At 40.1% G+C, this 24,840-nt stretch overlaps 1 protein-coding gene across 5 annotated transcripts in view; it reads left to right on the top strand.

Annotated features, from left to right (window-relative positions):
- Positions 1 to 21,883, top strand: part of rims4 (regulating synaptic membrane exocytosis 4) — a 72,316-nt gene extending 50,433 nt beyond the window's left edge. For all 5 annotated transcript variants that reach the window (XM_069678617.1, XM_069678620.1, XM_069678616.1 and 2 more), the window contains 4 exons: positions 11,968 to 12,080; positions 13,991 to 14,092; positions 16,785 to 16,924; positions 21,665 to 21,883. In XM_069678617.1, coding sequence (XP_069534718.1) covers positions 11,968 to 12,080; positions 13,991 to 14,092; positions 16,785 to 16,924; positions 21,665 to 21,883 — 574 coding nt within the window. The remainder of the gene's footprint in view (positions 1 to 11,967; positions 12,081 to 13,990; positions 14,093 to 16,784; positions 16,925 to 21,664) is intronic.
- Positions 21,884 to 24,840: the final 2,957 nt, after the last annotated feature.

Here is a 24,840-nt window from a genome sequence, read left to right as displayed (position 1 = left end):
TCCTCCCTCTTTCTCATCCTGTTTCCTGTCACGTCTCAGCTGTCCTACCGCATAAAGCCATGAAAGGCCCAAAAAAAAAAAAATACGTACAGTAAAAAAACTCGTGGTTTGGGCTATTTTGACAGGTCACAGTCCAAATTTTGACTCCAAACAGTCAGAAGCTCTGTATGTGCCTGTTCTGGCTACTCTGTAAAGTGTAAAGTGTAAAAATAGCAGAGAAGACTTCAGAGGAGGAGGTCTATGACTCGCTAAATAATAAGCACTAGCGGAGATCCTTCCAGGTTGAAAAAAAAAGGTTCTCAATTTATTTAAATAAAAAATAATCACCGTGGTTGACTTCGTACAATAAACAAAACAAAAAGTCAATTTAGCGGTTGATAAACTGTCTCACTCCTCACTCCTTTAACAGAAAAAGCCGAGAGAGGAGAACCCAGCTGTCCTCTATCTATCACCAATTATAGGAGGAGGGCCTTGAGCAGCAGAAAACAATCAGAATAAATTATCATTTATCTGCAATATATCTACCACTTTCAATAATTAATCAACATTATTACCATTATTATTTTGATTTACCATTTTCCAAAAAAAGTATAAATATGAAAAAATATGAATAGGCTCCAACAGTGCCATTATTTTATAAGTGTTATTATTTTACTAATAATAGCCGTAATAATAGCTCATTTTTAGAAAATGAAATAAGCCTGCAAATGAACTATAATCTCCCCCTTTAACTGCAATGGTTCCACATAATAAAATATTACATGATCCAAGTTCAAATTTGATAACAATGTCATAGAAAATGAACACATCTTTTCCTCAAGAAATATCTAAGTGCTTGCCAAAAACGCCACTTTGTAACCACAAAATAACAGCAGGATGAAGTTACTGTTTTTCTAGATACACTAAATAAATGCATCAATCAAATATAAATATAAATAAAAAAACAAGTGCTCAGGTTGGAAAACTGCCTATATAAAGAGCAAAAGGCATAAACTCTATAAACTTGCAAAAACTTGCATTCTTTCCTTTAAGAAACCATAAAAACATTTATATTGCCAGATTTGAAATTTCATTGGCTAAGTGATGCGTCAATCATCTGGAGCCCTGCATGTAAGTGGCTCGGGAGAGAAGTGATAGAAGAAAGACTGTCTGTTGTATACACGACCACTCATTGGCTGTTGAGGCTTCAAGGCGGGTGCAGTCAGTGCAGTCAACCAAACTTGGCAGTCAGGAAGACATTACAGAGCCCTAATGGTGTCTGCTGTGAAAGGAGTTTTGGACTCATAAAAGCATGTAAAAGTATCCACAATTGCAGTTTTTTGCTATTTTTTCACCATTTATCCACGTATTACTGTGTTTTTGACTAAATATTTTCATTGAAATGGATTTACTGGACAGTTGGAAATGAGAGAAAACAGTCTTTTGATGAAAATGGATGCAGCGGTCAACCACCCGGAGGCTTCATTTTGTGAGTTGGCAAAACTTTGTACATACTTGTTTGTTACCTACTTTGCTTGTTTGTTTTTTGATAGTACCTGGCTGATGTGGATTTGGCTTAAAATGGTTGACATGCGTGGAATTAAAGATTTCAAATGATACATGGCAAGACTATAATCTAAAATTGAACCGTTAGCTTATCTGTTAAGGTGTTGTCGAAAAAATTACCAAAGTAGCCGGATGGCCCGCCTGCGGGCCTCAGGTTTAATTTACATCAGATCCTGATCGGAGTCAGCTGGGTGATCATCCAATCAATCAACATTGTGCGCATTGAAACCATGATTGTAATAAAAGTATTTAAATAAGCACAATGTACATAGTAAAAATAATAGTCCAAACCTCTACATTATTACAAATACATTCAACCAATAGTCCAATCCTTGAATGATGAAAAATACATTACATTTACTAAAATAATAATGCTGACAAGAAGCAAATCACTACATTTATGAAGCTGGAACCCTGAAATGACTATTATAAAAATAATTGCCATCTAATTTTCTGTCAACATTTCAGCTGTACTTGCCTACATCTATAGGCTGCTGTTGGGTAATATTATTCATAAACATAATATCTAATAAGCTCCCTATGTTTTGTATTCATACATTCTTAATCTGTGAAGTAACTACTGACTAGAACTGTACAATTAATCCAGTAAAAAGTAGAAATATTTCCCTCTGAGTTGTAGTGGAGTAGAAATAAAATGTGGCATGAATAGAAGGGACATTAAGACAAGTACCTTTAAATTGTCTTGAAGTGCAGCACTTTAGTAAATGTATTTATATTCAGAGACTGGTAGCAATGACACTATATGTGTATATAAGTAATTATGTACTACTTGAAGCAATAGAGGCTGAAGCAGCATTACTTGCATCAGTAGCATTTTTCCCCTTTGCTCAATTTTTGTGTAATGTCATAGTGTATTTTAGTCTAATTTATAATGTATGATATTATATGATAATCAAATAATAATAATTATTGTTAATCATTGAAAATGTATGATTTAATATATTATAATATTTATAGTTGACAAATGTATATTTGCAATTTTTTCCAGTTTAAATATACTGTCTGCCTCAGCAGTACTTGTATCAGTAGTCTTTTTCCCCTTTGCTCACTGTTGTGTCATAGTGTTATTTACTATCATTTTAACTTTTAACAATTTACCTTAAGTGTGATCATTTATATTTGACAAACACTATTTGCTCTATTTTTCTAGTTTAAATGTACTCTCTGCCTTTGGTTTTCATTTTGCTCTTGTTCAACCCCACAGTCATGCTGTCACATGACATGAAACAGCCAAGCACAAAATTCCTCAGCCTTAGCCAATCAGAAAATTCGACTGCTCCCCTCCCCTCAAATTTTTATTTTAACTGCAATACAGGTGAACGGTCAGTAGTAGGAGCCCAAGAGCGCTGGCAAACACACACTTTTCAGAGATTTCTATTTTTTTGGGGACCTCTTCTGAAACTTATACAGATCATTCATTAGGGTCAATGGAGCTCATCCTAGCAATATCCTTGTGCGGACCGGGCAAAATGTCCTCACAAGGAAAAATGTCCACACAAGAAAGGTGGGATGTCAGGGGTTGGTCCACACAAGTATAGCAATACAAACACACACACACACACACACACACACACACACACACACACACACACACACACACACACACACACACACACACACACACACACACACACACAGGGCCACACACACGCAGATCAGTGCCAACCTGGCTACCAGCTTGAATTCCTGCAGTTACATAACAAACGAGGCAGACGGACAGACAGGCGGACTGACGGGGGGGCGGGGAGGGTTTAAAGACAAACAGACGAGCGAGGAAACATGGAGAGACTCAGAGAGGATGATTGCATCACTGAGCAGCATATTAATACTCCATTTATATGTGGAATTTGCGGATACTCTGAGCTGCTGCTTGGTCGTCTCCCAAATGAAACAGTGTTGAGTACGTTGGCTTTAATATGATGATACAAGCCATTACGCAGGTTTATTGTTGCAGCGTACAGACGAGTCAATCAGCTGTTTGGAGACAGGATAAAAAGATGTTATTGATTGGCTCGTCTAAATGCCACATCCACACCGAGGCCTTAATCACATTGAGGCTCATTGTCAGAATATTAATGGACGTGTAAACAGGCTGGATGAAATAATGAGGAAGTATTAGACCCAGAGACAAAGAGCATCATTTAGATCCGAGCCTGTGTGGATACATTTATTCAAACTCTACCGTGTTTCCTCCTCTGCAAACTGAACACACACTCACAGGTTAATCTCAGGGAAGGTCTTAGTTCAGGCTGTGCTTATACTTACAAACAGTAATAATATAGTGTGTTCACAACCCACATAATCATGAGCCAATTTAGATCCATCTGCAGCAACAACCCTATCAGCGTATCATCCTCTCTGCAGAGAGTGATTGGCTGCAATCTGTCATCTCTCCACGGCCTGTACACCTGCAGGACCCTGAGGCGTGCCGGTAAGATTGTGGCCGACCCCTCTCACCCCAGACACAGACTCTTTGAGACCCACCCCTCGGGCGAGAGGCTGCGGTCCATCAGGACCAAAACCTCCCGCCACAGGAACAGCTTCTTCCCCTCTGCTGCCAGCCTCATTAATAATTCCCCCGGCCCGGCGGTAGGAGTGCTGCTGTTTGCTAGATTTTTACTTGTATTTATTCACTAACTGTGCTGCAGGTGGATGCTGGGGTGGTGGTGGGGCGGAAAGTATGAGCGCATTACTGGTGCAGGAAAGCAGGGGCGAAACCATTTGTGGCATCCGTGTATGGTAGTCAGGATTGTTGTTGGCTTTTTCCTGCAGAGGAGACAAAGCGATGGCCCGGCGGTTCTTTTAAGTTACCCCGTTCATGTTGTTCACCCGCCGCTCGATCTCCCTGTAGAAATGTGGGCGAGCAAGCAGTAAGTTTGCAGTGACTACAAGCTGTTTAAGCTTCTTCAGTTAAGATAAACACCTCCTGTCAGCTACCACCTCAATAGAAACTCATCCTGACGGAAACACGATAGCGAATTCACCAGCCAATTAGCCACAGATTAAAACAATAAACTTGACAACTTAGTGTTTGCCAACCCCTCGCTTCTCTCCAGCTTACTCTCTTAAAATAAATATGGTCACTTCTGGCTTTGGAAAACCAACATGGTGGCGCCAAATCCCAAACTCAAGGCTTCTTTTACACAATGTCTACACAGTCTATGAATTAGAAACTAAAAGCAGAAACTGCTCTGTTGTAAGAATGTGAGGAGTCTGGTGACACTGTAAAAAGAGGGATTGGGTCGGGGAGGATCGATAGATTGCTGGGTCGACTAAAATCAATTACAAAAGTTGTTGCCAGTTGTCTCACATCCTTACTATCTCTGCTGAAAGTTGCGCATGCAAAACAGCAACTGGGAAGCAGCAGGTAAACAAAACATTGCAAACTGGAGGCCGCGGATGCAACACCATCACGTCCTAAAACTTGTAAAGTCTGGGAGCATTTCAGCCTCAACGCTGCAGAGAAAAGGATCGCCTGCAGGATTTGTAAAGCGGACCTTGCTTATCGCGGGTTTTGCACAGCATTTGAAAGAAGGCACGTTGGACTTGTGGATGGTGCAGACTCGCATAGATAAGATAATTAGCTTCTGAACTAGCTTCTTAACAGCTTGTTATCATTAATATAGCACTGTAGTGCGTTAGAAAGAACCTTCGCTTTTAAACTTAAACTCGACAGTCTAAAGTTTCAGCCACGCTGTGTGGTTTTTCTCTCATTTACATTTTCAGTCCTTCACTTTAAACACTGTTTTCTCTCCTTCTCATCTCTTTTTCTTCCTCATTTTATTTCCCTTTTGTATCAGTAGGAGCCATATCAGCTGCAAAGTTTACTAAAATACATATTTGTGAATAGAAAGAACCCATATTTATTGTCTTAATTGTTAGTTTGCACACGCTTAAAGAACCTCCAACTACATTTAAAGTACACAAGAGACAGTAAATCGTTTCTATAATCGATGACTAGTCGACTATCAAAACAGTCATTAGTTGCAGCCTTACTGCTGGGTTAATATTGAGAAAAGTACCCTTACATTACCCTAACCCCCCTAAGCTGATTTGCATATCAAAGAGCAGCAGACTGCTGACCTTGATGGAGGCGTGCGCTCTTCGAGGGCCCTTCTGGTTTGTTATTGTTTCTCTCCCAAGTACCAGAAGTCCAAGAATCTTCAAACTGACCTTGATGCTTCATAAAACAATTAATAAGGTCAGAGCACAAGACAGGGAGAAGCATCCTTCAACCCCTCATAAAATAATTGGAAGGGGGAGACCGATGATGGAAGACCGACATTGAAACGCTTATTATGTTTGTCATTGCGAAGCTGCATCTTCTATTTCCCTGCCAACAATTTTAACGCTCACCAAATAAACAATGTGATTTTGGCACAAGATTTAGATTATAGCTGGACGCATGAAAACAAGGTGCATCACAGCCTCAGTCAAAGAATTCAAATTCAAAAGTGGGATAATGTCGATAACACTATTGTTACATCACTTTCTGTTATGTCTTCATTCTGCCAGACAAAAGAGCCAAGTAGTTAAAGTATAAATCTGTTCACGCTCCGAGCTAAAAGCCTCTCCACACTGAGGGAAACTACCGTGGAGTCATTAAAGTGAGCTGCAGCAGCACATTATTGAAATCCGCAGCAGCAAACGGCCGCTTGTCTTCCTGTCTGTCGGTGTTTCCGTCAGCTGTTTGGCTGCCTGTGCTGATTGAAAAGCTCTGTGCCTGTATATGCACCACCATGAATAAGCACTTTGTTAGCTAACACCATCCAATCACACTTATGAGCTTATTGATTTATGTTTGGGGCAATTCAGGACCTGGCAAGTGTGTGTGTGTGTGCGTGTGTGTGTGTGTGTGTCTGTGAACTGTGAATGGTTTGCTCTGTTTGTGTAAGGGATATCAGAATTGTGCATCACACTTTGTCCTCTCTGTTCAGTTTATGTAACTCAGCAGTGATACAGTGTGGACAGTAAGGATGCTGTTCACTTTTGATTGGTTGAAGTTGCTGCGCTCTGTTTTCTCTTCCTCTGCCTGGTTTTACCTACAATATTTTGTCATCTAAAGCTAGAGTAGGGAATTTATATCAGAAGCACTTCTTTTGAAATTAGATTTGATACATCCCGCTTGAAAACAATAAATAAATTGCACAAGAAAAATACTAATAATCTGTGTCTATCATTTCAGGGCGGCAACAAGTCTGTCTTCCTTTGCGCGCTCTGCCTGTGCACTGCTTTTGTCTTTTTGTGTGGCTAACAAGCTAGTTGCACAAGAATGGCAGAGAAAGTTAGTTGGATACGGTTAGCAATGTGCTGCTGTCCTCAGGGTGCTTTTACACCTATAGTCCGTTTGTCTGATCCGAATCAAAGACCAGATTGTTGCAGTGTTGCATTTTGCCTCGAGTTTGGTTTGTGTTCACACTGCAGCTCTCTGATTGGTCTGAATTTCAATTTCTTATTCTGCCAATACTTGTTCAAAGGGTAGTTTTTTGGTGACCCTGCAAAGTAAACTTTTGCAGTGTGATATCCTGCGAATGCATGACTATTATGCAACAAAAAACAAGATATAGTTCACAAGCCACAGGAAATAATCGGCACCATTTATTGACCCGTGTTGCTGACATGGATCAATGAAGGAGATAAAGTTTTCCTGTGTTTTACGGTACAGCTTTAGTCCTGCAATAGCTTAAATATTATAACAAAAAAAATGCAAGGTTTCAGTGCTTTGTTTGCTTTCTAAAGCAACCAAACAAACAAAAGCATGTTTTTCTTCGGTTCATCTTTTCAGCATGTCATTAATTCCTCACCTTTGTTCACTTTCTAAACCAGGTTTTTTTTTACTTCACACTCATTAATAATGGTGAGCAGTCTTTCCACTGCATGGATCACAAAATAATCATAAATACTGAATTTTATTTGAATAATTTAAATGTATCTTCTGCCTTCATGGCGCGGTTTACATCGAGCGTCACATTTCTGTGAATCCGCCGTGTAATCCCCAGATGTGCCTCGTACACGGCGATATTATAATCTAAAGCTCAGGATTTTATCACCCAGTAATACCCGCGCGGCTAATGTTGCTGACTTATTGCATGTCAGCACTCTTAACACACACACGCACACACACACACACACACAGAGCATTTTATCTCGTTCTCTCATTCATTTATTAAATCCGTTTATCTGACTTAATTAATTGCTTATTGCAGCACAAACATGCACATGCACCCTTAATACTGAAATTAAAAAAATGTACTTTGGCACATACACATAAAAACATCACAAAGTTAAGGAGAAATCAGGAGAATAAATTACTATATTAAACTTAAGTAACTCAATGTGTGCGAATGTTTGCATAAATGACTAATCCAGGCTAAGTGATTTTCTGTGTTAATCATACCGAGAGAGACGGCTAGTAAATTATTTTGTGAGGATGTAATGTGTTTGGTTTTTAATTCTGATATTAATATTAAACGTCATCCTCTGTGCCTTCGTGTTGGAACAAACTCATAAATATTTTCTTACTTTCTTCCTTCATTTAACAATGAAGACAAAGCTGTGATTTAGGTCACACTCCTGGAGGAAGGACTGTTTGGTTTCGAATGTATTACACCTGTTTCCCTAAATGTGCGGCTAAAGTAGGCCTCTCTCTGCAGAGCAGGGACGCAGAAAGATTATGCAGCCGTGAACTGGAATTAAATATGAAAGCGGAGACGATGAAAGATGAAGGTTAAAGAGATTTAGGAGAGGAGTAAAGCATGGCTGCTATATTGGATTCTGATAAAACGACGTCCAAGATGTTAGCATGTATGTGACTTCCTAAGTGTATGGTCATCCCAGGAAGTAGTCTAATGCAATTTAAGTGCTCCTGGGTGTTTGGTTATGAGCTTCCTGGGCTTGCTGGTCAGCTTTTAAGCACAGAAACAAACTATGAACATGCCTGTGCTAGAGAGTGACACTAGTCTGCCAAGCTAGCTGGCATGGACGCTCTATTTTTTTTTCCCAGTAAAGCTCTGCCTTCCTCCTGTGCTGTGATTGGCTTGCCTAAAAGTTTGCCTTCAGGGCTTTTTGCCGGGAGGCTTTTCACCCATAAGTACAATGTTACAGTTTAATTAACCGGCCCCTTCGTTCAAAGCGATGTACACGTGAGACCGCACACAGCTCTTCGTGTCCCTTGTAAGGTTATTTATTGTTTTTAGAAAGACCATGATCTTTGCATTGGTACCTAAGTTTAGGCACCTAGCGTTGTCAGCTCCAGGTACCAGTGCAAGGCTACAAAATGTTCTGCCTGCTGGTCAGTTTGCGACATGTCTCCCCTTTGTCTCTCCCTCGCCCTTAAGTAAAGATCAGTTACAATAACAGCCTCATTCTCACATACAATTTAGTCTGAATAAATATGAAAGACTAAACATACATCATGAATGTCACGACGGTTTCATATACCTGTTTCTGCGTGTTAACAACTTCAGCACCTTGGACAACCCCTGAAAGCTCAGCGGTGCTGTCCTCAAGTTTTTTTTTCCTCATCATGACAAGTGAATACAGCATGCTTAATGCATAGATTATCCATCAGTGTCCCTGTGCGCTGCTCACCAGCAGCTTGCTCAATCTCACAAAATCACTATTAGATGTAACATAACGTCAGCAACGAATGAAAATGAAAATGCAGCTTTAAAACAACCAGCAACAGCAAAATACATGACCCATTAAAAATGTGACAGCGTGCCCACACGGTGAGGACAGTATTCATCTCTGGGCAAAGGCAATATAAACACAAAGCACAAGAGATTCGGTTCATGGTTATAAACACATGGTAAATTAGTTTAAACTTACATCAGAGGCGCAGTCTCCGGGCTTTTCACTGAGCGAAGTCGTTCATTAAGTCCTTTAAATCCAGTTTGATGATGATGATGATGATGTCACCCCCCTCTGCTGCGAGCACTTACGCAGTTGCATTACCTACATCTGTTATAGTTACACTGCTGGTTGATGCCTAAACTTAGACAAACTGTCCAACAGTCCCGCACAGCTATATTTACAGTGCAGGCCTGGCCAAAAAGAAACCTGGAGAAAAAGAAAACTTAAACAAAATGCAAACAGGGAAAAACAAAGAAACAATGGTTCGATAGAAGGCCCCAGAGTCTGCGCTCTTGCAGCTTTACGCGCTCTCTGCTTTACTTCTGACGAACCTAACTGCCTCAAGGACCTCCAGCCGTCTCTTTTGTAAGAGCTGGGTGATACCAAGAGTCAACAACTGACAATTCAAAATCAATTAACTAAAAGGAGATAAATACACAGTCTGCTACCTAACCAAACATATGCAATTAAAATGTAAACATACCAAAACACACTTGAGGTAAGTTAATCAAAATGCAGTTAAAATAGCACTTCTTATTTGTTACATTACAAACACATCTACCAACTTGGAGCCTTCCCCTGGGAACAACCCCCTTATAAGCCAATGACAGGCTTCCCTTCTGTTTGGCACTTCCTGGTCTGAACAGTGGTGAGCATGGCAAAGGAGGAACAGGTAGCACACAAACATGTTTAACACTGAGTAAAATACTTTTAATCACAACATGTTCTTGGTGTGTTTTCTTTCATTAAGCTACAATCTTTGTGTTTTTCTCACAATATGATGTTAATGTTTTGTCTGGCAGTGCTAACTCACGCAATGCTAACACTTAGCATAGTCCTCTCAGCCAGCTTGATGTTAAGTAAAGAGAGGAGCTGCGTAGCATTTCTGTATGCAAGTGTGCACCTTACTCTAGAGTGCAGTTTCTCAACATTTACCAAGCTGCAGGAACAGGTGTTCACTCCCATTCAAGACCAAGCATTTCAAACTTCCTTTCAGACTACTAATGCCTGAGCTTGTCCCTAAAATGTATTTATTTATCCTCGGCTAACTTATTCTTACTGGTGGCATTTTAAACTGCTGCACTTTTATGTTGTCCACTCTTTCGACAACACCATTAGACAACAGCTAACAGCAATCAGACACTTCTTAGCTAACATTTCTGCTTTATAGTGTTACACAATACGAAAGGAAAGGGGCAAATTCCTTGCTAACTTTAATATCAGCTAGCTTACAGTTTTGTTAGTTAGGAATTGGTTGAATGCTAACATTAGCAGCTGTGACACAATTTTTACTATTCATTGTCTTTGGGTAATATTTCAAATTAATCCAATATATTTAATAAGTCATGAGCTACTGTAAGACAATTAGCCACTTCTTAGCTAACATTTGTAGTGTTACACTGTAAATAACTAGCTAAATGTAATGTCAGCTAGCTTACAGTTTTCTTAGCTAGTCAAGTTTATTTATATAGCACGTTTAAAAATAACCAGTTGACCAAAGTGCTATACAATTTTAAAATTGTTTGAATACTAACATTGTTTAAATGCTAACATTAGCAGCTATGACACAACTTTTACTATCCATTGTTTTTGAGTCATATTTAAAATTAAACCGATATATTTTATGACTCATTAGCAACCAAAATGCTAACCTTTGCAGTTAACCAATTCCTAGCAAACAATACTGTCAGCTAGCACAAAACTAGGATGCTGACATTACCATTAGCTAAGAATTAACCCCTTTTCTACCATATTTTGTAACACTAAAAAACAGTAATGTTCACTAAGAAGTGGCTAAGAATTGCTAATGTTAGCTGTTGTTTATCTGTAGCTAATGAGTTGTTGTCCACTCGTTTATGTGTTGTGTTCCTAAAGGATAAAAACAATGTTGATTTGAAGTTATGTTCAGGAAACAATCTAGCCTACCTGCTGGCCTTCCTAGCCAACCACATAAGGCTCTTCAAACTATTCGGAAGGATGGAGATAGTTCTTGTGCATTCAACGGATGTCTGCTTTTTTTGTCACACTTATTGTTTGTGTAACAACAAGTGCTTGCACGCTGTGTAAATCTATTTGTAAAAATCTGACTGAATTTGGGGTTATAATACTGCTAAATGCTGAAAAGTTCAAGTGGGTTTAACACTTATGCAAGGCACTGTACATCAGCATCGCAACATGTTAGGATGGATTTGTTCTTCCATGCACACACACACACACACACACACACACACACACACACACACACGATCAGAGTTGTAGTATATCTGGCACTCTGCCACCAAAGCACTCTGAGCTGATTTCTTTACATACGCACACAAACACACAGAAAATAAGGACACAGAGGGTCAAACTGTAAATCCAACAGTCTGACTTCACTTTCAGGGAAACAATTTGAATTTTGGGAGTTTATCTTTCTCCTCTGTCCTCAGTCCCCCTCACTGTTTACTGTCTCTGACTCACACTCTCCGCATGATTGAAGTACAATGAGAGCTGTCTGGTCGTGTTTAACCGTCCGTCTCTCTGTCTGCTCTGTCACTCTCTCTGCAGTCTGAACTACAGCGGCATGTGTTTGGCATCGGACGCACAGTTCAGCGACTTCCTGGATGGGATGGGACCCGCCCAGTTTGTTGGGCGACAGACGCTGGCGACAACATCCATGGGTGAGAGAGGGCATATGGTCGTATTCACAAACAGAGCACTTTCCCCAGTAAGCCGCAGGAGCCTATCACTGGTTCATCTACAGATAAAACCCCTACAGACTTTTTTAGGTTCAATACAAAAAAATCACAGGGAATTTTTGCTGCCTTTAATTTGTGTATTTATTTTATTTCTAAAGAGTACAGTATTAAACATAATCATTACATTTTGAAATATTGTAGGCTATATGGGTTAGCTTAAATCTGACTTCCATTGGTGGGTCACAATTAAAATATCTGCACAGTGTGAGAAGAGACATAATATCCAATCATTGTTGATGGTTAATGTAGTCAATTAAAGCAATACTGCTAAAAGGGCTATTTTCGTATTGCTAGAAATTGGTTGGATGCTAGCGTTAGCTGCTACTACCCAGTATTTACTATCCATTGTCTTTGGGTCATATTTACACATAAACCAACATACTTTACACCTCATTAGCAACTGAAAACAGTGAAAATCCAAGGGAACATCAGGCTAAATTTCCAGTTAAAACAACACATGTTAACTAATTTGTGTTAGACAACAGCTAATGATAGCAATCAGCCACTTCTTAGCTAACATTCCCGTTTTATAGTGTTACACGATATGGAAGGAAAGGGGTAAATACTTAGTGAACTGTAATGTCAGCTTAGCTAACAGTCTTGTGCTAGCTAACAGTATTGTTTTCTAGGAATTAGTTAAATGCCAAGGTTAGCAAATGAGTTATAAAATATATTGGTTTAATTTGAAATATTAACCAAAAACAATGGATAGTAAAAATTGTGTCACAGCTGCTAATGGTCATTCAACCAATTCCTAGCTAACAAAACTGTAAGCTAGCTGACATCACAGTTAGCTAGCAATTTACTCCTTTCCTTTTGTATCATGTGACTCTATAAAACAGAAATGTTAACTGGTGCCAGAAAATGTAGCTATGCTGAGCTTTAAACAACTACGGCAACAACTGCAGGCGTTTTTCACTCTGTGCTTTTTGGATAGAGATGTGGTTATTAATTATTGGGGGGTCTTAACCCCTAAAATTTGTGAAATGACCCTGAAAGAGACAAAATAAAACTTTACCATGAAAAACTGGGTTGATAATTAAAATGAAAAACAGCTTATTTCATCATAAAACTGATCAAAATGACGGCTGAAATCAATGTGCACAGCAAAAAAAAAAGGGTCCCATAAATCCGGTCCGCATTATGCTGCAGAGTTTTCCACATCGTCCTCATTTACTCTTTTCCAGGCTGTATATTGCGGATATATCGCACGCGGCCTGTCCTCCACAGCCGTGATCTACTGTAAGTGGGTCAGTTTCCTCGCTGGCACCCAGACTCTGTCCTTGGCTGGACTTCAGTGACTCTGACTGGACCAGCTCCATTCCAAACCCGCAGTCCGGTCCAACATTATATAACATCAGAGAACTCAGAATAACTTTGGCCGTCATCTGCTCTTTGTCACTTTCAGAGGAATGCATTCGTCATTTTGGGGACATCGAGCTGGAACTGTTATCCAGTCTGACTTTCAGAGAGCGGAGGGAAGAAAAAGTTTCATATCCCAGATCAGAGAAGTTTGATACGGCTAACATGTTAGCAAAAACTCTGTTTGGGACGATACTATGAAAGCTACCAACACGAGAAGATGTTAATCTACAGCAAAGCTATCAGAGGAAGTAAATTAGAAAAATGTAATGGCCCATCCAGTCCCTGCAGATGTCTGTTCATCTTGAGTCTGGTTCTGCTCGAGAAATTGATTGATTGATATGGCAACAAATTGAGATTGAAAAGCATAAAAATCTATAGCAAACTATTTTGAGTTGACAATCCAGTTTCCTACATTGTCTTTTTTTCTTTTGCCTTTCTGAAGCCCACCTGTGTTTTCACCCATCCAGGTGACATAGAGATCGGTCTGACAGAGAGGAACGGGGGTCTGGAGGTGGAGGTCGTGCAGGCCAGAGGACTCACCATGAAACCAGGTTCAAAGGGACCTCCAGGTCAGTGCGCACCACTTCAGATCACTCAAAAGAAACAAAGCTGTGTTTTCCACATGCTGTTATGTTCCTTTTGTTTGTAGCTGTTTGCTGTCTTTTGGTGCAGTCTCGTGTTAATACACAATTTAAATATCATACTTTGAATCTAAAACAGCCTGCAGCGGACATTTTAAACCTGATGGGACATTTACTCCATAAACAGTTTACGGGTCCTTGAAGATATAAAGAATGCATGACTGAAGAGGAGGAAATTGTGTTTTCATTGTACAGGGAGTTAACAAACACAGCAAAAGAGGGAGATCAGCTAAATAAGTAAGATCTTCATAATGCTGCAGTGAAACGTGCCGCATGCTGCTCTGATCTCAGAAAGAGCTTCACGGTAAAAAAGTGTTTTTAATTTAATAAAAGCTCTGAAGTCAGTCAGGAAATGGTTTGACAGTTATTATACCATCAGATGAGTTCACCCAACGCCCTGAGAAAGTTTAAATAACTACCAAAGAAGTTGTGGGGTTTTATTGCTCAAGTTTTCGCTCACATTTTCTGTACTGATTCAACGGGACCACGTGGAGTTATTGTCCACTAATAGCCCCGTGGATCAATAGGTGTTTTTAGAACAAACTGTTCTGGGGACTCCCTGAGTGGAAATAATCACTGCGGAGCTCCCCTGGGAACATCAATGGCTTTTTATCTGTTGTATTTTCACCACCGATTGAAACATTGAAGTGGTGTTAGCTGTTATAGCAATGCCACATGCAACAAAAAGTAACAATAAGAAGATGGAGGAAGAAGAAGAAGAAGAAGATTGTGTTTGTTTTGAGTTTTCGTGAAAATAATGGAGCTGGAAAGGACCATTTGGAGTTGCTTGTCTACCCCACTTTCTGGTGTTTTAAATGTTCAGTTCAGATTCAACACAATGTTTCTGTTAAACACTAAAAAAAACTAATTGATCAAGGCAGCAGTTGTTTTTTGAGGTAAAATCACTGTTTTTCTAAATGGAGTCTGGTGTCTTTGAAGAGAGCGATGTAACGTCTGTTCATGGTAAAAGAAAAAATCCTCTTCCTCTTTAACAAAAAGGTCTATCTCTGGAGTGATCCTTTCTGTAATGTTGTCAGACACTATAACAATCTGAGCCTGTCAGCAGCAAAACCAAGCTCGTTTAGTGAGCGTAGTTTTATTGGATGCATTTGCCCCGAAGGATAACATTGACAGCCAGTTTTGTGGATGCTGGCTGATGATTTTCTAAACTTTTTGTACCTATAAGTCATTTTAAAACCCCATAATGTCAAGGATTTAAAATACAGTGATTCTCCTTGAATTTTTATATTCTATCTCATAAAGGTCTCTGTTGTGCCAGTGATTCTCATTGGTCATGAGAAATAAAACCGGTCTGGCATGATGTCAACAGGACTGTGCTGTTCTTTTCTTTTTTTATGTTGTTACAGGTTGAATTGTGTAACCACAAACTATTAACTCTGATTGTAGTTCTTCTGTGGTTGCATAATATTAAACCAGCCATTGATCCTAATTGCATAAGAACAAACCAGCGCATAAGCATGTAAGAAAAACCGAAACTATGAGAGATTAAAAAAGAGGAAAATAAACAGAGCAAAGCAAAAAGTTGGAGAAGAGAAAAATGAGTAAAGAAGAATTTTGTGTGAATGTTAGAAAACAAGGCGGTGAAAACAGATGAAAGAAATCCGTACATAGTTTACACACAGAGGGGAATAGCCAGTCAAAATCACAACAGTGTTTTTGCTTGGTTACCTTTCAACAAATTTTCCTCCCAAGGCATAAAAATATTACTACCAGACTGACATCCCTCTGAAATGTGTCAGTTGTAAGAGTGTCAATTTGCTTGAAACTTCACTATTTAAGTCAGTTTTTCATGTGTATATTGAACGTATCTTCAGTTTTACTTAATCTGATGTTTTCCAAGGGACTTAATGAATTTTTGCAGAGTGGAACACATCACACTCCGATAACCACGCACACCAGGGAGGAGAAACAAATGGCTGGAACACTAGTAAAATGTCTCTAACAAGCTAAAAACATTAGATTGCAGCATTTTAAAGGATTGATTATTTTTGTTGTGTCATACTTTCATAAAAATAACAGAGTTGGATTATACACGGTTTTTACATATTGTTTGTGTGCTGGTCGACTCTTTGAGGCAACAGTAGATGCGCAAAGTTTTTGCGAAGTTAAATTACTGTTTTTGTCAATGGAGTCTGGTGGCGTCTAAGAGTGCGATGTAATGTCTGTGTCGGGTTAAATATAAGCATCTTCCTCTTTAACAAAAAGGTCTGTCTCTGTAGGGATTCTTTCTGTGATGTGTACAGACACTTAGAATAACAATCTGAGCAACTTTGACGGATAATTTAAGCACCCTTTATCTACCAGAGATTAAAGAGTACATCAGCAAAATGAATACTGTGAGTCTGTCCCAGTGCTGCTTCTTCTTACCATGTTTTTGCTCGAGAAATGTATGCCATGTGATCCAAAATAAAACTGTTCCTCCAGTCTTCTTCTACTGTCCCCTAGTCTGCCTTCTTCTACTCTTCTCAACTCTGCCCGTATATTTCTACTCCCTTCTACTCTAATGTGGTTTATTCTATTTTCAGCCCTAACACACCAGCTCTAAAACTTTGAATCTCATCATACTGAACCTCTAACTTCGCTATTCTGCTGTTTCCAGCGGCCTACATCAAAGTTTACCTCCTGGAGAACGGCGTCTGTGTGGCCAAGAAGAAGACCAAGTCGGTGAGGAAGTCTCTGGATCCTCTCTACAACCAGGTCCTGGTCTTCTCCGAAAGCCCTCAGGGGAAAGTGGTGCAGGTGAGGCACACCAGATCAGATAGACAGCAATGAAATGAGACTTGTTTTCAGCTTGAGAGGATGTGTTTAGACCTTAAAATTGATAGAGAGGGAGAGAATAGATTAATTATATGATGGAAATATGATATAAGATGGAAACCTATTGTGACAACCAACACAGCCTCATACCTAAACAACAGAAAAGGTCAATGACTCCCGAGACAACATGACCATATATGAGTGTAGTGCTGTAGTCCAGATCTGAGGATGGCGCTTGTAAATCATAAAAAAATGCAGGAAATGCACTGCCCGTCTTAACTTGAAGTGACATGTGATACATGTCCAACAGTAAACATGACCATCAGTATAGTAAATATGGCCCACAGGAAACACCTATCATACATTTGTGAAAATCTTGTTGTTTTTGGGGACAATGACTTGGCCGGTTAGCTAGCTAGTCTTGTTGTAAAACATGCTGTCAAACTGTGTTTACTTTAACATCAACTGTACTCAGTGTTATTGACTTTGAATCTTGCTAACATAGCATTAGCTTTCCCGCTCATACCTTAGCTGGAAGCGTCCTATGAGCTGAGCAAAATATTAATATTTCTCTTGCTGCCAAGTCGAAGCTAAGATCTGTTCTATTTATGGGAGTAGTGAACAATGTTTCCTTTGCATTGGAAGTATTATTAATTATTATTTTCTCAGGTTTCAGGCAATTTTATATTTGATTGAAAAACACATAAAAACAAAGTTATGGTCTTATTTTTTTCTGTGTCCATGGTATAAGTGGAATTATGCCCTTTGAAGTGCCCATAATTTAGGAATTTATGGAGTCCATGGAAGCAATGGTTTTGGCCTCCATGTCATCCATAAATCCCTGATAATGGACACCTTGTTCTGTATTATTTACTTATAGGACGTTATAAGCTGCTAACACAGATGACTCATACAGCTGTATTTTTGGAGCAGTATGTGGTTAAAAGATACTTGGAACAGGATTATTAAGCACACCTAAAATGTCCTTTATCGTCCTGGACCATGAACAAAATATAATTAACTTAACTTTCAGATTAATGCTCGCAGGTGTGCTCACATGTGCATAAAGACGATGCTAACATGTAGGATTTAGCAGGTGTTAAGTTTACCATGTTAGCTTACTTTTTCCAAACACAAAGTCAAGCTGGGGCTGAAAGGGGCATTTAGTCATAAAGCAAAGACACCTTACCTCATGGGGGCACTTTAGAGGAAATATCAGATCGCCAAGGTCATTAGGATTCATGGTCTGTGAGCCATGAATCTAATGGCATACATCCAATAGTTAGTGAGATATTTCCAATTGTCACTATAAAAAAGCCAAATGGAGACTTTCCCCAGAATCATGTGGATTTATGGATATAAGTTATCTGTCTTTTTGTGACTCTAAAGGTAAGATTCAAGACATTTCGGGTAGAAGAGTTTGACATTAAAAATGTAACCTGAGGGACCAGAAGGCCAATCGAGCTCTTTCTTTAGTTTGAGCTTCAGCTGCTTCAGGATCAGAAACGTCACAAAAGATGAATACAAAGAGACTGATTATGATGTTCTGACCTCTCTCTTCCTTCCTCTCTCATTTGTGTTTTTTCCCAGTCACGCTCTCTTTCATTTTCTACTCTTACTCTCTTTTCTCATCTCATCGTCTTATCTCTGTTCTCCGCTTTTTCTACTCCCTTCCCTCTCTTGATTTCTCACATCTTTCTTTCCTTTTCCACCACCTTTCCTCCTTAAATTTCTTTATTTAACCTTTTTAGTTTCCTTCATTTTCCCCATTCATTCTTTGTTTTATTTCTCTCCTTCATTTCCTATTTCATTTGAACCTTTTCTGCTACTCGTGCCCTCTATTTGTTTTCTTAACAGTCCAAATAAGTTTTAAATGAATGTATTTCTTTACACCACGTCCTGTCTTTTCACTTCTCACACACTTCCTTCATACTCTTTTTCTTTGTGCAGTAATCTTGATAGAGTAATGTTTTATTTAGCCTCTCCCATGGTTAAATAACGCATAACACCAACATGTACACATGTGTTTGAACCTGTGGTGTGTCACATTTCCTCAGTAATCAGCAGGTGGAAACATCGGTGTGTTCAGTGTGTTCAGTGGAGAGGCCTGCAGCTCTGTCTCTGGCTGCTCTGCTGCTCTCCTCGCTGTGTAATTAGCCACTGAACGCCTCCCTCTTAATTATCTGCTGTCTGTTTCGCTGTCCTCCGAGTTTCATCAAACTCATTCACGCTGGATAATGAAAATCGCTGAAATCAGCAGCGCTTTTTCAATTTGTCACTTCCTGATTTAGCACAGCTGAAGCCCATGCTGAGAGTTCATTCAAATCCTCCTTCAAATGAGGCTTTACAGACCATATAAAACATGCATAAACTAACTAAATCATTCAAACCAGACTTCAGACACATTTATTTAAGAGTTTAAAATCTGTCACCTTGCATTGTAACATCATTTAATAGTGTTTACCAGCAGGTATGAGGGACCAAAACCAAGTATGTATAGACCTTAACATTTCATCTATATGTGATTGTTTAAGATCTGCTGCTACAAAAACCTCCAATCATCTGGGCAGCTTTCTACTACAGGAATAAACTCTCCACAAAAGCATTAAAGAGATTGTTCTTCATTACTTTAAGAAAGAAAGAGGTATAGATTCTCCTTCTTTACAGACAGAGAGAATAGATTGAAGCAGGTTTGGCCTCTGTGGAAATCACTTGCAAACACACGCTTACACACAACAAACAAATTGGTATGCCGGCATGCTCAGGCACACAAGACCATCACAGGAGCGGACACACGCGCAGACAGATATCGATTATTTTGCTCGCCGTCTGACAAGATGTGGAGCCGTTTGAGATGAGCTCTGATGTTATCGGATGTCAGGAGACAGAGGACACCTGATGTACAAACACACGCAGGTCTCTAAGCACATACAACGCCCACACATCCTCCTTCATTACGTTAAGTGAAACCTCGGCCTGATCTGTGCTGCTGTAACAGAGAAAGAAACTGTCGAGATCCCGAGCAGATTTCCAAACCATCTGGATTAATGCTAATTAACTCCGCCCCCTTAACCTCATCACTTTGTTAATTGATCTGTCTGCTCCTCCTTTACCCCAGAGTGCTTCATGTGCAGAATCAAAGGCCTCCGAAGCCGTGTTTAATGACTCAATCTGTTGAAACTAATTGGATTCTAAGAATGCCAAGCAAACAACTGAAACATTTAGAAAGAATTTTAAATAAGTCCCACATCCTCTCATTTGAGTCACCAACTATAGGATTTGAAAACACTGGGTATCTTGCAGGGTCACTGCTTACAGGTCGTCAGCTAGATTCCTGTTGAGATAATTTCCCATCATGCTCCTGGTGGAACTTAACAAGTAGAAAAACAATGGAGCAGAAACAGAAGCAGCTTGTGTGTGCAGTGGTTTGTGTTATCTGGTGTGATTATGGGAGAAAACACAAGGCGTTAGCTGAGTTAGCATGATTAGCTAGCGGGCTGCTTTTACCGGTTCATCAGAGCGTCCAATTATGGCGCCACACTTAGTGAGGACACGGCGCCTGCAGCCCTCCCCATAGTCCCCTCAAAGTTTACTTTGTACCTGGTTCGCTGCTTCCTGTTTCGCGCTGCATGAGAGAGCTCTTATTGCTCATTAGCAAAGTTGACATCATTGTACTTCACTATTTGTAAAGCCTCCATTACTTTACTTTTTATTCCAGAAGTGATATTTTTGACAATATCGTCTCTATTGTTTGCTAAATTTAATTAGAAACGTATACTCCTATCCTGAATATACACATTTATTACAGTTTCATCTTGCAGCTGAGTTTATTCCGGTGGAAGTGAAGTCAGTAACTAAAGAAAAAGAAACATAAGCACATAAACATAAGAAAGAAATCCCAACAGTGATCGATCCCTTTTTTTTTAAGCCTGCACGACCTCTTCCCTTTATACATCTATATCCCTCCCCCAATACATTCATTTATTTGCTCCAAAGAATCAACTTGTTTCAGGTAAATTGTTATGACAATAACAAACAACAACAGTGTGGTGCTAGCAGAAAGAGTCAAAGCTAGCAAATTGTCAGAAATCTGTGCTTTCCGTCAATATAATGTATATTTATTGATCGCTCTAGTATTGGTGGAGTACCCCGTATTGGCCAATACTTGAGTCAAGGTATGGGAATAGGTATCAAGGACAAAATGTAATCTCTAGCTTCAGTATGTTGGTATAGTTTTAAGGTCCAGGTGTCTGTTTCTTGCCATGTTAAAGCAGTTTTTTGGGGGTGGTATTTTCAGTAACATTTTACATCGGTTAGTGAAGTCACTAGCCCTTTTTACATTTCAATTTCACTACAGCGCCGTAACAGACGCTGCTGTTTTGCCATTTTACATTGGACCAAGCAAGCAGGGCGACCCAGTGTGCGTTTTTACATTGTGTTTCAGCGTTGTGGAAGCAAAACGTGCAAGGTGCATTTCTGCTCCATTACTGCCCCCAATGCCGGCTTAGAGGCGGAACCATTTCGCCCCACCATTCCAAGATGAGGCATAACAGAGGCACAATAATCCCGCCTTAAGTGGTAGTGTAAAAAAACTTGAGAGAAAGCTTTTATATTTGTACTAACTAGACTCTACCTAACAATGCAAAGTCCAAATGCTTTGATAGTACGCAATGAGTTCTTACTTCTTTGTTCCTAATTATATCTGTCCACTCTCTTTCCAAGGTGATCGTTTGGGGCAATTATGGACGGATGGACCGCAAATGCTTCATGGGCGTAGCACGAATCCTATTGGAGGAGCTGGACCTCAGCACTATGGTGATTGGCTGGTACAAGCTCTTCCCTACCTCCTCCATGGTGGACCCAACGATGGCGCCGCTAATCCGCCACTGCTCCCAGATGTCCCTGGAAAGCACCATCGGGCCCTGTTGTGAGCGATCATAAGACTCGCGCTTAGACTTTAAGTTTTGTTGTTGCGACTATGATTTCATTGCTGTGTCGACCAAATCCTAAGACGAGTTTTATAAACCTTCAAGCCCTGCGCCCCGGGGGTCAGAGAGGTGGTACAGCCCTTGGAGAAGATGGGTGTTAAGTATCTTCTGGGCACTGACGGGTCCAACCAAACCTTGGACTGAACCACTGATCTGATTGGAAAATGACCTTCCTAACTAAAAGGTCACTTTGGTAATCATTGGAAATGTACTGTAATTCTTTTGATATTTGATCCGACTGTTTCCCCGAGACTCGAGGGAAACACTTTTCTTTTGTTGTTGCAACCGACCGCCCCTCAGACTCACAGGGAAAATTTTGCTCTCTTCAGATCTCTTTGATGAAAAACAAAAACCTACCTAATGAGGATGCTTCAAAGGGAGGGCTCGGTTGCCGACATTGATCACATCCTATTGGGACCACAATGCACTGCGGGCTCAGCTTTGCTTCAGCTTCGCGCCTTCTTCACAGCCTACATACGATTCTCATTCCCAGGACTGCTCGTTGTCTTTCTGTGTCCTCATTAAGGGGCTCACGAGTCCGGAGAGGAAGTGACACTGCCCTCGGACTGTCTGGGACACGAGCAGGTGATGTGATGAATGGATCTGTGCCCGACGGGGCAACAGAGGACTTTTTAAAGAAGAATTAACAAACTGAGACTTCTTGACTTAAGCTTCTTTTTGTGTTACACATTTGGCCCTTCAATGTTCATTTTGTACCGTGTATGTGAGCGGAGTATGCATGAATGAAAACCCCTTTTGTCTTTTGGAACGCTCTAGATCTCTACCTGATCTTTGGGAGTCCTGCTGGTTTTCCTTCTAACCAGTTGTTTGGACTGCTGTTAATCACGTTAAACTCTCGGCTATAAACAGGATCCTGAGAGGATTTATAGGGTTTAACATAGGCTTAGTATCGGCCTCCGATATATCCGGTGTATACCGATCTGATACCATAACTTATGAGCCCCACAAATCAGGTTTCAGGCGTAAATGAGGTATGAAATGTTGAGGTTGTTTTGTCCTCATTTGGTTCAGTTCTGTCTAAATTTTCACTTCCACCTGACAGAACAGGTAACTTAAAAGTGCAGAGGGAGATACTGTACCTGTGTTGTAGCACTGACTTATTGTTCTAATACAAATAAGACAAGGATGGTAGCCTGGCCGACAACTTGCTGTAAATCCCAGTTTATCTGTAGTTCTGAATGCTCGTTAGCTGAAACAGGAAGTAGATTTTTCAGATTCCTCCTCTCTTTTTTTTTTTTTAAAGCTTTGGCTAACAGTCGTCTAATAACAGTTTCTACTGTGCCAATTTCTACCAGCAAGTGTCTTCTCCTTCCTCTTCTTCAATTACCTTGTGGCATGTGAGGGAGGAACCGCTCACGACATCTAACAGCAGTGTTCAGGCTGTGCAGAGAAGCGTCCCTTTTATTCTAAATTACAGCCCTAATCCACAGACGGCCGAGGCACCTGGTGATTAGCAGCGCTACGACTCAGTGTGGAGAGAGGAAGAGAGGCAGGAAGAGAGAGGAAGGAAGCATGAAATGTACTTTGCATCATCCAAACAAAAGGATCCGTCCGGACTGACGTCAGGTTTCACACATTTCACACATAGGATGAGCTTAAAGGGAACACAATGTGCACACTGTAGAGACATTTATAGTTTATTAAAGACTAAAGTATTTAATTTGGGCACTTTATGATGTGTTTTTTATGTGTAAATATTATGGTTGTTGGTGTCTTTTGGAGTGAGCCAAAGTTAATATATAATAGCTGATTAATGTGGGGAGGGACGGGATATCCTTGCTAGTTACCGTAAGATTGTAGCATTAGCTGGTAGCATCCGCATGATTAATTAAAACTTCTAATTAATTAATTAGCAGACAACTTGATAAGACTTAGCATGAGCTACACAGACCGAGGAGAAGCGAACCCACAGTAACATCTTTTAATGAGGAACACGAACATATGTAGCAGTTTAATTCAGATTCAGAGGTTAATTAACTTCATTTGGGGCTTTTTCTTGTCATAAGAGACAAAAGAAAAACAGTTTTGTTTTTAACTTTGAAACAAGATTTCAGAAAATGTCCTTTCACCAATTCACGAATACTTAATTCAAACCATTCAATGTGGAGTAATTTTACTCGCATGGCAAAATAGGCCTCTGTTTTGCTAGTAGCAGTGCTGCAGGGATATTAATACTGGATTTATTTCCAAACAGATTTGCTACATTCTGTAAAGCAATAATCAAAAACGCAGCTTTTCAGTTGTTTTGTGGAAACTGTGGAAAATGATTAACTTAGCTGGTGATGTTCACTGCAGTCAAGTTTTCTTGGTGCAAATCACAGACTGTATAAAAAAGATGGCCGACATGACAGCTTAAACCTCTCTATCGCCCCCTGCTGGCTGGCTGCACATGAGTCAAACTCTAAAATCTTTCTGTCATTATAGTTACTTCTAATCGTGCTGATTTATGTGTTCATTTTTCTGACAAGTTTACTTTTAATTAGTTATTTGATGCTGTAAAAAGGGGGTGTGACCTCATGATTGACAGCTCTGTTGACGAATCGGGCTCCTGCAGCGTTCTGTTCCCAAGTAGAGGAGGAACGGCGAGAGGAGACGTAACTAACACTAACACTAACACTACAGTCATTTAACTTCCCATAAGCGTGAATATCTGCTTCAGACCAACACAAGAAGCTGCTCTGCTGCAGACTGAGCCCACCTGAGGGCTCCAACACGTCAAGGCCGCAAGGTTAATGTGTGTTTCAGGTAGAGGAAGGGGTGGGACGTCAATACTGCGGCTCCACCAGCCGATCTCTACTGCACACACACAAGACGGCAGCGCCCGCTCCGGAGGGGGGGATTTAGGCTTCAAATAAGTACAATGAGAGGTGGTAGAGAAGCGTCGTCCAT

This window comes from Semicossyphus pulcher, unplaced genomic scaffold (genome assembly GCF_022749685.1).
Source record: "Semicossyphus pulcher isolate SPU_LCO1_2020_fin unplaced genomic scaffold, fSemPul1.0.p SCAF_3, whole genome shotgun sequence".
NCBI classification, from domain to species: Eukaryota; Metazoa; Chordata; class Actinopteri; order Labriformes; family Labridae; genus Semicossyphus; species Semicossyphus pulcher.
The sequence above is the reverse complement of the archived record's forward strand: the minus strand, read 5'-3'. Positions and strand labels throughout refer to the sequence as shown.